At 41.7% G+C, this 17,139-nt stretch overlaps 1 protein-coding gene across 3 annotated transcripts in view; it reads left to right on the forward strand.

The window, feature by feature from the left end:
- The first annotated feature begins 651 nt into the window (after positions 1–651).
- The window catches only part of Rad54b (RAD54 homolog B (S. cerevisiae)), an 81,962-nt gene continuing 65,474 nt past the window's right edge, over positions 652–17,139 (forward strand). For 2 of the 3 annotated variants that reach the window (XM_013012541.1, XM_013012543.1), the window contains exons 1-3: positions 652–729; positions 4,522–4,648; positions 10,407–10,569. In XM_013012541.1, coding sequence (XP_012867995.1) covers positions 4,538–4,648; positions 10,407–10,569 — 274 coding nt within the window. In that variant the 5' untranslated portion in view covers positions 652–729; positions 4,522–4,537. Of the gene's footprint in view, positions 751–4,521; positions 4,649–10,406; positions 10,570–17,139 lie in introns of all 3 variants that reach the window. The other variant, XM_013012542.1, reaches the window with a different exon arrangement.

Raw genomic sequence — 17,139 nt, forward strand, 5'->3', positions numbered from 1 at the left:
TGTCATTCCCCTGCTTAAAATCGTTTTTCCAAGTCCAGAGGAGGTCTCCCTTTTTAGAGTCCAATAATCACTTATTCATCTTTACATTTCCAGAACATAAGATTGATTTTTTTAAGCACATCAAATCAATGATTTTTGAATAAATGGGCAACCTGTACTTCTGTGTTGTCCTCATGTCAATTCTTGCACTTCCATAGCATAGCTTAATTTACGTACTATATGTTCACATAGTGGAGGTCTGTAGCCTAAAATATCTACTTTGGCATTTGACTGTACTCAGGAACCAACTCAGAATTATTATTACTTGCCGGTACCATAACCTCACCTCAAGCCTGGCTTTTTGCAATTGGTATGGAGTCGCGGAGGTCTTTCTGTCCTGGCTAGCTTCGAACCGCCATACTCCCGGTCTTAGTCTCCGGAATAGCTTGAATTACAGAAGCGAGAGCAACTGGTACACAGCTTCTAAATCAGTATTTAAAAAAAAAAAAAATTGAACCTTAAACCGGAACCAGACTTGGAAGAACTGAAAGAGCACATGCGCGAGATGTGCCCAATCAGAATTGGCCGGGGGCGGTGCCGAAATGGAGGTGGTGCGCACGCGCACCGTTCAGTCCACGATTGGCTGAGCAAAGGCGGGAGCCTTGAGCTCCTCTGGCGTCGGGGGGGCGGGGGAGTCGTGTTCGTGGGGCGCCTCGTCGCTGGGCCCGCAGTTTCTGTCAATTCTCACGGGTGCGTCCCCGGAGGGGCAGGGTAGGAATGCTGCGACAGCGTGGGGACTCGTGCGGGACAAAGTGGAGAGGTGGCGCTGTGGCCGGCCTCCGCGGGGGAAGGGAGGCGGCGGGAGCGACCGCGGCCTACCCCTGCGGTTCCCGTAGCGGCGCCTGGGTCGGGAGGACGGCCGGCGTCCGGCGTTGGATGGGAAGGGGGCCGGGCCGCGGAGCGGAGCACGCGCGGTAGGCGTGGCGAGGGCGGTCGCTTGTGCCGGCGGCCTGGTGTCAGGATGGCTTTAAAAAATAATAGTCGGGCGCCGGTGGCTCACGCCCGTAATCGTAGCTACTCAGGAGGCTGAGATCTGAGGATCGCGGTTCAAAGCCAGCCCAGGCAGAAAAGCCCAAGAATCTCCTGTCTCTAGCCACTAGGACACCGGAAGTGGCGCTGTAGCTCAAGTGGTAGAGCGCTAGCCTTGAGCTGAAGAGCTGAGGGACAGCGCCCAGGCCCAGAGTTCAGGCCCCAGGACCACTAAATACATACTTACATACACACATACATACATAATTCAGGCTGGGAATGTGGTTTAGTGGCCGAGTGCTTGCCTAGCAGGCCTGAAGCCCAGGGTTCGATTCCTCAGTACCTCATAAGCAGAAAAAGTCGAAACTGTGGCTTAAGTGGTAGAGTGGCTAGCCTTGGGCAAAAGAAGCTCAGAGATAGTAACCAACCTCTTAGTTCAAGCCCCAGGACTGGCAATAAATACATAAAAATCTAGCTTTCACATCAGAGAAAACATTGTAAAAGGCTTGCTATTTAAATAATAATAAGAATAGTCATTATTATTAAAAGGTGACGTACAGAGAGATTGTAAAAGGCTTTTTAAAGAGCGATTTTAGGTGCGCAGCAAAATTGAGCAGAAAGAGTAGAGGTCTCTCACGTCCCTTGACCCTCACACACACAGGTTCTCCATCACTAGGATCTCACCAGAGCTGTGGATTTGTGACAGTGGACGAGTCTGCTTGGATACATCGTTACTATCCGTAGTCTCTACCGGGTGACCCCTCTGTGACCGCTGTGTGCAGGCTTCTGTGGTGTTTGGGGTTTTTCTGTAGAAAAAATTCACCCCTACAAGGTGGAATTGCTTTCCCAGGTCCTAGGTGAAGGCTCAGCAAGGGCCCTGGAGAGTGTCAGTGCAAACAAACTTTAAGAACTTGTGTTTCCTAGTGACTATTAACTAGTCAGGAACTTAAAAAAAGGTTATTATTTTTTGCGGTGCTGCGAATAGAACTAGGGCCATGCACATGCTAGGCAAGTGCTTCTCAAATCTCTTGATATTTTCATTTTTTGAAATGACATTCACAGTTGAACTCAGACCTCCCACTTGTTAGGCACAGTCTCTTCTCTCTTTAAAGCTTTAAAAAATATTAGTGAAAGATTTTGTAGGTAGTTTTAATGGAATCACAAATCAAAGGGGGTACTTAAGGTATGAAGTGAAATAATTACTACTTAATGTAATTTGAAGGTAAAAAGTAGAAACGACTGGGGAGTTCTGTTGCTGGTTGTTAATATAATTATTTAAATTATATATTTGCAACCTAGAGGTTTGATGGTTGCACACACATTCCCACCCTAAGTGTAAAGGAAGGCAAACATTCTGGGCAGGATCCTATAGGCACAGTTGCATCTCCTTCACGGGACTGTAATCATCTCTGTTCTCACAGGACCTTATGTATGAAGCACCCCACAATAATAGGCGGTTATTTCTCTAATAATACTGAGAAATTTCTGTGTGTAAATAATTAGTTTAAATTCTGCAAGTATTTTATTTAATGTCATAAATGAGAGTAAGGTGTTTTATATATGAGAAAACATATTTAGAGACTAAACAATACAAGACTACAGGCTAGGAACATCAGTCTAGATTTCTATTTAAGCATTTGCCTTCTTAATTACTATGCTGTATTACCAGATAATTAAGGCTATCTGATGGGTTCTAAATTACTACACTGCAGTATCAGATAATTAAGGTTATCAGACATGTTCCACTTGTTTGGTCTGGCCATTTTTCTTAGAAGGAGTGAAGCAGGGAGATGTTAAAGGCCTCAAATATAGTAGCATAAGTCATGTGTGTATACTTGCATGTAATTCTAGTACTCAAGGAGCCTGAAGCAGTAGGATCTTAGGTTTATGGACAGTCCAGATTACATTGTAAGATCTTGTCTCAAGGAAAGGAAAAAACAATTGTAGCATCACATCAGCCCTGCCAAATGGCTTTATTACTAGGGCCTGGGGAAAATGCTCAGATCAAAGTGCTAGTAACTTAAAAAGCAGAAGATCCGGGGCTGGGAAGGTGGCTCAGTGGAAGACCGTTTGCCTTGCATGCATGAGGCCCTGGGTTCGATTCCTCAGCAGCACATAAGCAGAAAAAAAAACAAAACTGGAAGTGGCACTGTGGCTTAAGTGGTAGAGTGCTAGCCTTGAGCTGAAGAGCTGAGGGATGGCGCCCAGGCCCAGAGTTCAGGCCCTATGACTGGACCCCCCCCTCAAAAAAAAAAAAAAGCAGAAGGTCCAAAGACTATAGGTGTAACTAAAGTGGTATGCTGCAAGCTTCAAGTAAGAAAGCCAAGTGAGACTGGTCTCAATATATAGACCAGGCTGGCTATCAACTTATCTTTCATCCTTCTTTTTGCCTCTCAAATGCTGGTATAATTAGCTTAATTAGCTCTACTAACACCCCTGATCCCAACTCATTTCACCTTATTTTTATTTTCCTTCATTTTTGCTTTTTTTGTATGTGTGTGTACTATTACTGGTACTTGAATTCAGGGCCTGGGCACTGTCCCTGAGCTTCTTTTTGCTTCTTTTAGCACTCTACAACTTGAGCCACACTCCACTTCTGGCTTTTTCTGTTTAAGTGGTACTGAGGAATTGAACCCAGGATTTCATGCATTCTAGGTGAGCACTCTACCACTAGCCATATTCCCAGCGTCTGGTTAGCATTTTTTTTTTTTTTCTTTTTTGTTGGTCATGGGTCAGGTTTGTATTCTGGGCCTGGGCGCTGTCCCTCAGCTCTCCAGCTCAAGGCTAGCGCCCTACTACTTGAGCCACAGTACCACTTCTACTTCCAGTTTTCTGGTGGTTTTATTGGAGATAAGAGTCTTATAAGTCTGGGTGCCAGTGGCTCACATCTGTAATCCTAGCTACTCAGGAGCCTGAGATCTGAAGATCACTGTTCAAATCCAGCCCAGGCAGGAACATCTGTGAGACTCTTATCTCCAATTAACCACCAGGAAACCGCAAGAGGCTCTGTGGCTCAAGAGGTAGAGTGCTAGCCTTGAGCTGAAGAGCTCAGGGACACTGCCCAGACCCAGAGTTCAAGCCCCATGACCAATTGAAAAAAAAAAAGTCTTACGGACTTTCCTGTCCTGGCTGACTTTGAACCATGATCCTCATATCTCAGTCCCTTTAGTAGCTAGGATTACAGGGGTGGTGAGTCACTGGTGCCCAACTTGGTGAACTATCTTTTTTTTTTTTGGGGGGGGGCTGGTCGTGGGTCGTGGGGCCTGAACTCTGGGCCTGGGCGCTGTCCCTCAGCTCTTCAGCTCAAGGCTAGCGCTCTACCACTTGAGCCACAGCGCCACTTCCGGCTTTTTTTTTTTGCTTAAGTGGTGCTGAGGAATCGAACCCAGGGCCTCATGCATTGCAAGGCAAGCACTCTACCACTGAGCCACCTTCCCAGCCCCAGTGAACTATCTTTATATTTGGTGATGATTCTAATTATACTCATGTGATTTCTGTTTTGATTATTCTCAGATTAGTGCAGCTGAACATGAGACGATCTGCAGCACCAAGTCAACTGCAGGGGAATTCCTTCAAAAAACCAAAGTTTATACCTCCAGGAAAGAATCCAGAGCTGAATCCAGATATAAAATTATTTCAGGTAGGTAGAAAACAAGGGAATCATATGAGAAACATGCATGTTTACAAAAACACAGTTTAAGCTTGGTACCAATTACTCATGCCTATAATCCTAAGTACTTGGGTGGCTAAGATCTAAGGATTGCAGTTTGAAGCCAGCATAGTCAGGAATGCTGTGAGATTTTTATCTCCAATGAGCTTCTCAAAAGTTGGAAGTAGGGCTGGGAAGGTGGCTCAGTGGTAAAGCGCTTGCCTTGCATGCCTGAGGCCCTGGGTTCGATTCTTCAGCACCACATAAGCAAAAAGAAAAAAGCCGGAAGTGGCGCTGTGGCTCAAGTGGTAGAGCGCTAGCCTTGAGCTGAAGAGCTGAGGGACAGCGCCCAGGCCCAGAGTTCAGGCCCCAGGACTGGACCTTTCCCCCCCCCCCCAAAAAAAAAAAAGTTGGAAGTAGAACTAGGGCTCAAGTGGTAAGAGTGCTAGCCTTGAGTACAAAAGCTCAGGGACAGTGCTCTTGAGTTCAAGTCCCTGGACTTGCACCAACAAAGAGAAAAAAAAAAGCGGCTTAAAGAGTTATCAATATTTAGCTGCTTATAGGATTGTTTTTTTAGTGTCTATGACAAGGTCTTTCAAAATCTTTAAAATTTATCTTTACATTGGTTAAAGATGACATGATATATATATATATATATATATATATGTATTTTTGGTGGTGGTACTGGGGTTCAAACTTAGAGCTTTATGCTTGGTAGGCAGGCTCTTTATCACTTGAGCCATGCCTCCAGCCCAAGATGATATTATTTGTAGTCTATTTATTGACATAATTTATGCTTAACTTATACCATTTGATTAAACCTTAAATTCTTTTAGATAGCCCTTTATTAAGAAAAACAAAAACCTTACTGGATGTTGGACTTGTGTATGATATCATAAACTGTGATTATATAATTGTTTAAAAAGGTATAGTTTTTTTGTCTTAATTTTTTTTTTTTTTGTTGGTCATGGGGCCTGAACTCTGGGCCTGGGCGCTGTGCCTCAGCTCTTCAGCTCAAGGCGAGCGCTCTACTACTTGAACCACAGCGCCACTTCTGGCTTTTTCTGCTTATGTGGTGCTGAGGAGTTGAACTCAGGGCCTTATGCATGCAAAGCAAGCACTCTACCACTTGAGCCACCTCTGCAGCCCCAGGAATGACATTTTTTTTTTGTCGGTTGTGGGGAGGAATGACATTTTTATTTTATTTTTTTAAATTTTTTATTGTAAAGATACTATACAGAGGGTTACAGTTACATGAGTAAAGCAATGAGTACACTTCCTATTGGGCATTGTTACCCCCTCCGTTGTTTTCCCCCTACCATCTCTTCCCTCCCTCCCTTCCCCGAGTTTCTTTTTTTTTTTAAAATTGTGATTAAGTGATTACATAATTTCCCAAATTTCACAGTATTGTGGAATAATGATGCTCATTTAAAGTCATAAGTTCATGAGGAATGACATTTTTAAGGGGGAAATGGGTATGGGATGTGAGAGTGCATTTGGATTGATTGGAATATAGCATAAACATGGGAATGTAACAATGAAATCCTGAAATTCTTCCCTGTATAACTAACATAAGCTAATGATAAATAAAAACAAAGAACTTCAAAAAGAATTACATGTAGTTAACTATACCAAATAAATTTAGATAACCAGTAGATAAAAATATCTTTGAGGGAGGAAGTTGATAGGCATGTACTCCAATACTCAGTGCCTGGGCACTGTCCCTTAGTTTTTTCAAGCGAGGCTGGCACTCTGTCATTTGAGCCAGAGCTCCACTTCTAGCTTTTTGGTGGTTAATTGTAGTTAAGAATCTCATAGATTTTTCCTGCCCGACCTGACTCTGAACCATGATTCTCAGGTCTCAGCTTCCTGAGTAGCTAGGATTACAGGTATGAGCCCTTGCCACCCAGCTTTAAAAGCTTAAAAGTTTAGATGGAAAAGTTATTCAGAATTACTTGAGCAGCTCAAAATAATTACCAAGGCCTGCAAATATAGAAGAGAGAGACAAGAAGGTCAGAGAGGGGCTGGGAAGGTGGCTCAGAGGTAAAGCGCTTGCCTTGCGTGACTGAGGCCCTGGGTTTGATTCCTTAGCACCACATAAGCAAAAAGAAAAAAGCGCTGTGGCTCAAGTGGTAGAGTCCTAGCCTTAAGCTGAAGAGCTGAGGGACAGTGCCCAGGCCCAGAGTTCAGGCCCCACGACTGGACCCCCCCACAAAAATAAAAGTCAGAGAAAGGAATATGATTATAAAGTAGGGTTAGAGAGAGGAAACATAGTTGGCTTTAAAGGTGAGGAATAGTGTCAAAGCCAAGGAACATAATTGGCCTTTTAGGAGTTTGAGCATACAGGAAATTTATTCTCCTTAAATCCTCCAGAAAGAGTGATGGTCTATGAGCTGGACATTTGTTGCTCACACTTATAATCCTAGCTACTCAGAAGACTGAGATGTAAGGATAACAGTTTGAAGCTATCTGGGGTAAGAAAGGCTATAGAGCTCAAGTGGTAGAGGCACAGACTTTTCAGAAATTTCCTGTTTCTGATTCTTCCTCATCAGCAATGCCATTCCTAACTTGGCATCCTCATGGTGTGCTTGAGACCGAGTCTATAGAAGGCCACTAGGGCTGAGAGAAAGTTCCATAGTCAAGGGATCACTCAGTGCTTAGCATGAGATTGTGGGCTGGGATGAAAGTATGATCCTGAGGCCAGGTGTGGCTGCAAAAAACGGTACAGTGCCTTGCCCACCCCAGGTCTAGATGTGGAAAGAGAAAAAGCTGGGCTCAGGGCTGGGAAGGTGGCTCAGTGGTAGAGCACTTGCCTTGCATGCCTGAAGCCCTGGGTTTGATTCCTCAGCACCACATAAGCAAAAAAGGAAAAAGCTGGAAGTGGTGCTGTGGCTCAAGTGGTCGAGTCTTAGCCTTGAGCTGAAGAGCTGAGGGATAGCACCCAGGCCCAGAGTTCAGGCCCCACGACCAGACCCCAAAAAAAAAACAAGAAAGAAAAAGCTGGGCTTTGCTTTGAGCAAAACTGTCAGGGGGGTGGAGGGAGGCTGCAGAAGCTGCTCATGAGGCCATGACACATGTGGACATGAGTTCTGGTGTGGGCAAGTGTCTTTCATATGTTCATCAGCAGGTGATCTAGGTTGGACTTTGCAGTCCAGTAACTGCTGTACTTTTTATTGGGGTTCCAGGAAGGAGTGGGGATATGTGGTCTGACAATCGTAGCTGTATGTTGTGCTCCTTCAGGTAGAGTCTGCCAACTAGGGCCCATCCCAGTCTTGTTGTTGGGCTACATGTCCATCTTGAAATGTTTTCCAAGGTTTCAACAGTGACTCTTGCTATAAAACTTGGCCTGGTGACTCTGGGGACATTGGGGAGCCAGTAAATCACTGAATTCGTGCATCCTGGTACCGATTCTGTTCTGGTGTATCTGGTTTTAAATAAAACCAATGTGTTTATATTTGCTATTACTGCACCTAAAGAATTAATATTTAAGCCGGGTGCTGGTGGCTCACGCCTATAATCCTAGCTACCCAGGAGGCTGAGATCTGAGGATACCAGTTCAAATCCAGACCAGGCAGGGAAGTCCGTGAGACACTTATCTCCAATAAACCACTCAGAAAACTGGAAGTGGCGCTGTGGCTCAAGTGGTAGAGTGCTCGCTTTGAGCTGAAGAGCTGAGGGACAGCACCCAGGCCCAGAGTTCAAGTCCCATGACCGACAAAAAAACAAAAAATGAATTAATATTTAAGTATTGATATTATTTAATTAATTTTTGTCCATCCTACTATTTTTCTCTTGCCTATCAGTTACCATCTCTATCTTTCATCCATAATAAGATTAGGGGATAAAATCCCTACAGGATTCCTTAGAAGTGTTTGTCACCATTTCATTTCAACGATTATATCTTGTTCTGTTTTTTTTTTTTTTTTCTTTTTGCTTATGTGGTGCTGAGGAATTGAACCCAGGGCCTCAGGCATGCAAGGCAAGCGCTCTACCACTGAGCCAACTTCCCAGCCCGCTTGTTCTGTTTTTATTTTGGGGATAGTGTGCTTTGCTTGAACCTACTTGGCCAATTCAGAGCTCCCTTTCAGTGTTGATTACTCAGGAAATTTAGCAAGATAAATTAGAAGACTAAGGATGTGGCTTAGTGGTAGAGTGCTTGCCTAGCCTGCATGAAGCCCTGGGTTTGATTTCTCAGTACCACATAAACAGAAAAAGCTGGAAATGGTGCTGTGGCTCAAGTGGTAGAGTGGCTACCTTGAGCAAAAGCATCTTAGGGTCAGTGCCCAGGTCCTGAGTTCAAGTCCCAGAACTGGAAAACCAAAATCAAAACAAAAAAAAACTTGTTTTAAAATACATTATAAGTATAATTTTATTCTGTCCTAGTTACAACTTTTTTTGGGGGTAGGGGACACTTGGCATACAGGTTTGAGCTGTGAGCCTTTGTGCTTGCTAGGCAAGTTTTCTGTTATTACTCGAGCCTTACTTTCAGCCCAGCTTTTTGCCTTTTTTTGGTTGGTCCTGGGGCTTGAACTCTGGGCCTGGGTACTGTCCCTCAGCTCAAGGTGAGCACTCTACCACTTGAGCCACAGTGCCACTTCTGGTTTTCTGGTGGTTAATTGGAGATAAGAGTCACAGAGGTTCCTCTCCTGATTGACTTTGAACTGTGATCCTCAGATCTCAGCCTCTTGAGTAGCTAGGATTACAGGCGTGAGCCACTAGCTCCTGGCTTTTTTGCTGTTTTTTTTTTTTTTTTTGGCAATAGAGTCTCAAGGACTTGTATTTCTGGACTGGCTTTCAGCTGTGATCCCGAGATCACAGGAGGATCCTGAGATCATCCAGAGCTCAGCCTCCTGAGTAGCTCAGATTTTAAGTGTATCTCTTGGTATCTTTCAGTTTGATGACATTAAATAGTTTTATATAAAAATCTTTAGTCTTGGGACTGGGAATGTGGCTTAGTGGTAGAGTGCTTGTCTTGCATGCATGAGGCCCTGGGTTCGATTCCTCAGCACCACAAAAGCAGAAAAAGCGAGAAGTGGTGCTGTGGCTCACATGGTAGAGGATGCATGTTAGCCTTGAGTAAAAGCATCTCAAGGACAGTGCCTAGGCCCTGAGTTCAGGCCCCAGGACTGGCAAAATAAAAACAAAAACCAACCAAAAAACCAATCCTTCAGTCTTGACCTCAAAATATGGAAACTGGAGCTAGGCACTGGTAGTTGTCTGTAATCCTAGCTACTCTGGAGACTGAGATCTGAGACTGAGATCTGAGGATTGAGGATTGAGATTTGAAGCCAATCTTGGGAGGAAAGTCCATGAGACTCTTATCTACAATTAACCATCAGAAAACTGGAACTGTATCAAAGTAGTAAAGTGTAAGCCTTGAGGGAAAAGCTAGTTTGTGAGTTCAAGTCCCATGACTGACAAAAAAAAAAGAAATATAGAAACAGTTCATTTAAAAATTAGTCTGTTGCGGCTGGGAAGGTGGCTCAATGGTAGAGTGCTTGCCTTGCATGCATGAGGCCTTGGGTTTGATTCTTCAGCACCACATATGCAGAAAAAGCCGGAAGTGGGGCTGAGGCTCAAGTGGTAGAGCGCTAGTGTACAGCTGAAGAGCTGAGGGACAGCGCCTAGGCCCAGAGTTCAGGTCCCACGACCGACAAAAAAATAAATAAAAATAAAAAAATTAGGCTGTTATGTAAACATATGGGAAATTATATAGTTCCTGTTTAAAATGCGTATTTGGTTCTTTTAGAATGCTGCAAGTGATACCAATCTCCAGTCACAAAATGATCCTGGAGTATGCAGTTCAAGTCTTTCGTTCACTGAAGGAAGCACTAGTGAAATTCATGGAAATGATCACAGTGGTAAATACTGTTCTGAAGTACCTGCAGTGAGTTTAGATCCACATCATACAGGTAAGATTATGCTTTTTATTCCAGTTTATAGTTTACTATCACATTGCAGTGTTCTTTGAATGATTATTGAAGAATAAATATTGGAATTTCTCTTTGGAACCCTTCTTTTTGGATGGTCTCACTACTTTCCTTTCTCTGCTTTCTTTTTTTTTTTTCTTAATCAGTCATGGAGCTTGAACTCTGGGCCTGGGCTCTGTCCCTCAGCTCTTCAGCTCAAGGCTAGCGCTCTACCACTCGAGCTACGGTGCCACTTCCAGTTTTTGGTGGTTCATTGGAGATAAGAGTTTCACAGCCTTTCCTGCCCCTGGTCGCTTTGAACTGCGTGCGATCTTCAGATCTTCTCTGCTTTCTTTTCATTTGCAAATAAATTTGCTCTGGTCTGCTTTGAAAAAGGAAAGAATATGAGTCTGGGAAGGTGCTTGCCTGGCATGCATGAGGCCTGAGTTTGATTCCTCAGCACCATATAAGCAGAAAAAGCCAGAAGTGGCACTATAAGCAGAAAAAGCCAGAAGTGGCACTGTGGCTCAAGTGGTACAGCACTAGCTTTGAGCTGAAGAGCTGAGGGATAGCACCCAGGCCCTGAGTTCAGGCCCAAGACAAAAAAAAAAAAAAAAAAGAACAGAAAAGAATAATTTATATTTGACAGTTGGTATAGTACTATTAGATTACTGATAATTCAGGTTGATAGTTATTATAACTTGTCTTTAGTGATTGGGTTAATTACTATGTAACTGAATGTGAATATAGCTCATTGGTAGAACACTTGCCTGACATGCACAAGATACTACTATAAAGCCAAACAACAAAACCATGTTATTGAAATCATGTATTTTATATATAATAGATGCTTAATATTGCTTAAAGGGAAAGATATTGTTTGGCTATAGTTTAGGAATTTTTTTTTTTGTCAGTCCTGGGGCTTGAACTCAGGGCCTGGACACTGTCCTTGAGCCTCTCTGTGCTCAAGACTAGTGCTCTACCACTTAAGCCACAAAACCATTTCTGGCTTTTTCTGTTTATGTAGTACTGAGGAATTGAACCCAGAGCTTTATGCATGCTAGGCAAGCACTCTACCACCAAGCCACATTCTGAGCTTGCTTTGCTATAAAGTAGTACTGTTCTCATGATACCTGTGCAAATCAGTAAATGCCTTAAGCCAATTAACTCTTTTGAAGGTAATTCTTCAACTTTATGATTAATAAATAATAATAATTAATAGAAGTTAATCATAATCTATAGATGGGTTCATTTCTTATTGAGACAGAAAGGAATTCTATGTTTTCCTGATTGAACATTTTTCCTAATGCTATTTTAGTGCTTATAATTTTTCCAAAGATGTAACTAGTACATGAATGACTTTTAGGAAGGTTCAAGGAACAGGTCTGGATTGTCAATGCAGCTATTGCTGTGACTCACTGATTTGCTTTCCTTTCTTTCCTCCTTGCTTCCTTTTCTTCTTTTTTCCATCTTGTTAGGTGAATATCCTATTTTACCAGAGTTTACTGTTCTTTACTGATAATGATTGAAGTGTGCTCATTTCTTTTCTATCATGATAGCTAATCTCTTCACCAGAGAATGATACCTAGACTCTGGAATATAATATAGACTGCATTACTGATTTGCGTGCCTTATTTTGTGTTCTACAATGGTTTCTTATTCTCATCCTTGCTAAATATGAGAAGGGAGTTAAGATAAATTGAAAAGAGAATTAATTTACTCAATCCTTAATCCCTTTAATCCCTTCTCTGACTTAGTACATTCATTGGACTAGAAAACTTATGCCAACCTCCTGATACTCGGCTTATTCAGAGAGAGGTTAAATTGGGAGAAAGAGCTTTGTGAGAAACATTTTACTGGAGAGGGATATAGTATATAGAAAAGCATGGGAATATGAGATATTTAATATATACAAGTACTCACCATTTTTCTTTTTGAGGTCTTGGGATTTGAATTTAGGGCTTAGTTCTACTGCTGATCCACACCTCCAGCCAAGATAATTAACGTTTGACATTCTTTTTTTTTTTTTAACGTTTGACATTCTTTTAATTCTACCTCTTATCCATTCTGAAGTAATCACATGCAAGCTTGTATATATTAAAGTATGAAAGTATGTTTCTGTTTCACTATGTCCCCTTTTATTTTTGTGCTTGACCTAGGGCTTGAATTTGAGCCTGGGCACTATCCTTGAGCTTTTTGCATTCAAGGCTAATGCTGAATTACTTGAATCATAGCTCCATTTCCAGGTTTTTGTGGTTAATTGGAGTCTCATGACTTTCCTGCCTGGACTGTCTTTAAACTGCAGTTCTTAGATCTCAGCCTCTGGAGTAGCTACAATTGGTGTGAGCTACCACCAGCACCCAGCTTTTAAATGTACTTAAAATTTTTCTCCTGTTTTATTGTGTAAAAAAAATGACTAGAGAGAACCATAATATACTAGGAGAAAGGATTTTGAATGCTTTAATCACAGAGAAATATGGTAGGCAGGTATGATGGTATATACCTGTAACTCTAGCTACATGGGGGGCACTAGCAGGAGAAGACTCTGAGAAATAACTAAAGCAAAAAGGACTGTAGCTGTGGCTCAAGTGGTAGAATGACTTCCTAGAAAGTAAGAGGCCCTGAGTTCAACTCCTAGTACCATGGAGAGAGACACAAAGAGAATATATAGTTGAGGAGATAGCTATGTTTAACCTGATTCAAACATCATTCATGTGTATCATCAATGTATCACATGGCATCTCATTATATATATTAATTAGAAAAATATTAAGCCAAGTGCTGGTGGTACTCAGGGGGCTGAAATCTGAGGATTCAGGTTTAAAGCCATCAAGGCAGACCTGAGAGATTCTTATCTTTAATTAAACTGCAAAACCTCAAAAGTGGAGGTTCAAATGTATTCTTTTTTTGTGTGTGTGTGAAAATACTGTACATCAAATGTATTTTTTTTTTCTTTTTTTGGGTCCGGTTGTGGGGCCTGAACTCTGGTCCTGGGTGCTGTCCCTCAGCTCTTCAGCTCAAGGCTAGTGCTCTACCACTTGAGCCACAGCGCCACTTCCGGCTTTTTTCTTTTATGCTTATGTGGTGCTGAGGAATCGAACCCAGGGCCTCGTGCATGCAAGGCAAGCGCTCTACCACTGAGCCACCTTCCCAGCCCCATCAAATGTATTTTTAAACTAATGCCTTATGTGTATTTTGAGATATTTTTGTTACAAACAAAGCTAAAATGGGTATTTATTTATTTATTTATTTATTTTTTGGTCCGGTTGTGGGGCCTGAACTCTGGGCCTGGGTGCTGTCCCTCAGCTCTTCAGCTCAAGGCTAGTGCTCTACCACTTTCCTGCCTGGGCTGGCTTTGAACCATGATCCTCAGATCTCAGCCTTCTGAATAGCTAGGATTACAGACATGAGCCACAGTGCCCAGCTTATGGGTTTCCTTTTTAAGTTGTGATTTACCCCCCCCTTTGCATGAGCTCTTGGATTCTTCATGAGAGAATGGCTCACCAGTGCCAGTAGGGCTGGCAGTATGCCCTTGAAGTGTGGGCTAAATCTTTTTTTTTTTTGGGGGGGGGTGTTCGGTCCTGGGACCTGAACTCTGGGCCTGGGTGCTGTCTCTCACCTCTTCAGTTCAAGGCTAGCACTCTACCACTTGAGCCACAGTGCCACTTCCGGCTTTTTTCTTTTTCTGCTTATGTGGTGCTGAGGAATCGACATGGCCTCATGCATGCAAGGCGAGCGCTCTACCACTGAGCCACCTTGCCAGACCCCTAAATCTCTTTTTATAAGGGTTCCCGTGTTATAAAGTTAGATATTTTATTACACTAATATAAAATGAACTATTATATATGCTTATGAACATTTTAGCTTTTGTAACTTGGGTAAAAACTGCCATCTTTTAATTAGTATCTTCCTCATTTACTCATGAAATTGAGTTCTTTTTTTTGGGGGGGGGCCTCCGGTTGTGGGTCTGAACTCTGGGCCTGGGCGCTGTCCCTCAGCTCTTCAGCTCAAGGCTAAGACTCTACCATTTGAGCCACAGCGCCACTTCCGGCTTTTTTCTTTTTGCTTATGTGGGGCTGAGGAATCGAACCCAGGGCCTCATACATGCAAGGCAAGCACTCTACCACTGAGTCACCTTCCCAGTCCTGAAGTTGAGTTCTTTATAGATTAGATATCTGTATTTTGTTTATTAAATGGGTTTTTAAAATCACCTTTTGTATTATTTTTTGTGAGTTACTTATAACTTAATTTTGTAATACGTGAAAATTTTTGATGAATTTCTCAACAATATACTTGAGTTAAAGTAATAAAGCAAAGTTTTTTTTTTAATTTAATTTAATTTTATTTGTGAACATACTGTACAGAGGGGTTACAATTGCATGGGCAGGTAAAGCAAAGTTTTTAACTGTTCCTCTCAATCTCAGTCTTATTCCAGTGTTAGCTACTGTCATTTCTTTGATGTGTATCCTAGACTAGAGCTGTCTATCAGAAATATAATTCATGTATATAGATTAAAAACTTTTCTAATAGCCACATGAAAAAGCAAGTAAAATGAATTCTTCTCACTTTTTTAAAAAACATATTGGGGAGGTTTCAGTGTCTGTTTAGCCCATGCTGGCCTGGAACTGGCAATGTAACTGAGACTGATCTTCAGTTTCCTAAATGCTACAGTGTATGCCATCACGTGTAAGATATATTTTATAGTACATTTTACTCAATGTATGTATGTCCAAAACATACCATTTCAACATGTAATGAATGTGAAAATTATTCATTGTTCCTGGGACATTTTAGCTGGTGAACATTTTATATTTATAGCATATCAATTTGAATGCCAATTTTTATCATAAATTCTGGTCAATATTTAGATTTCATAATATTTATAATTTTAAAAAGATCTGTATGCCTGATTTGTTCTAAACATACCAAAAAGTTTTCCACTAATTAAATACTAACTTCCTGTTCCTGTTGATCTAACTAGTTCATTTTTATTTAATTTAATTTTTATTTTTTTCTTTAAGTAGTTGTACAAAGAGGGTTTTTTGTTGTTGTTGTTGTTGTTTTTTGTTGGTCTTGGGGCTTGAAATCTGGGGCTGGGTACTGTCCTTCAGCTCTTCAGTCAAGGCTAGCGCTCTACCACTTGTCATACTGCTACTTCTGGTTTTCTGGTGGTTTATTGGAGATAAGAGTCTCAAAGAGGGGCTGGGAAGGTGGCTCAGTGGTAGAGTGCTTGCCTTGCGTGCATGAGGCCCTGGGTTCGATTCCTCAGCACCACATAAGCTAAAAGAAAAAAGCCGGAGGCAGCACTTTGGCTCAAGTGGTAGAGCGCTAGCCTTAAGCTGAGGAGCTGAGGGACAGTGTCTAGGCCCAGAGTTCAGGCTCCATGATTGGACCCCCCCCCAAAAAAAAAAAAGAGTCTCAAGGACTATCCTGCCCAGGCTGGCTTTGAACTATGATTCTCAGATCTCAGCCTCCTGAGCAGCTAGGATTACAGGCATGAGCCATTGGTTCCCGGCCTGTACAAAGAGATTTTAACTCAACGTAACAATTTATGAGTACAATATATTTTGATCAAAAGTCCGCACTTCCATCATTCTTCCTGTCTCATCTCAGCCCTATCCATCCCTTCAAGTTACATGGTTCCATTTTCACATATGCACATTGAATATTATAACTATATTTACCTACTATTCCTTTCTCTGTTTTCTTTGTGCTCATGTTGGATCTTGAACTAAGGGCCTCATTGTCTTGCTTAGCTTTTTTTTTTAATCTATTGACCTTTTACCACTTGAGGTATTAGCTAGTTAATTGGAGATAAGCATCTCTGGGACGAGTCTTCTTTGGCTGGCTTCAAACCTTGATCCTCAGATCTCAGTCTCTTGAGTAGCTAGGATTATAGGGATGAAACACAAGTGCCCAGATGGTATATTCTATAGGTAGTTGTTTAATTGGAGATTGGCACTTTAAAAATATATCTTTTAAAAGATTTTCCCTTTTTCCCAATAAAAGTTTTTAACAGTGATAATTTTTTCCCACTTCTCTACTAAAAATAGTTTCCTTTTTTTTGGGCAAGTAACCAAGCAGTTTTTCTACTCAAATCCTGGATAAATAATTTAAAAATGGTTCTGGATATTTAATTCTTGTTTAAAATAATTAAACTTACAGCAGCTCTTATTTGATTCTTGAAAGGAAACTTCTTATCAGATTTGCAATGTACCTCTTCATAAGTCTAAATATTATCTTGTTTATTATCTTTGACACTTCTTACATGGTAAGCAGCTTATTTTTATTGTTATGCTGTAGCATATGACATTTGGTATCCATTATGAAATCTGAAGTATATTTTATTCTATTTTCTTTCTTTCTCTTTTTTTTCCCACTGTTCTGTTGGAAGGATTAATTTCTTTTTTTTTGAATGTTATATATTTTTTTTTTTTGTGTGAACATATTGTACAGAGGGGTTACAATTACCTGGGCAGGATAATGCATACATTTCTTATCAAGCATTGCAGCCTCCTCCTTTGTTTACCCTTCACATCCCTTCCCAGCCTCCCCCGACCCCCCAGGAATAAT

This window comes from Dipodomys ordii, unplaced genomic scaffold (genome assembly GCF_000151885.1).
Source record: "Dipodomys ordii isolate 6190 unplaced genomic scaffold, Dord_2.0 Scaffold17, whole genome shotgun sequence".
Taxonomy (NCBI): Eukaryota; Metazoa; Chordata; class Mammalia; order Rodentia; family Heteromyidae; genus Dipodomys; species Dipodomys ordii.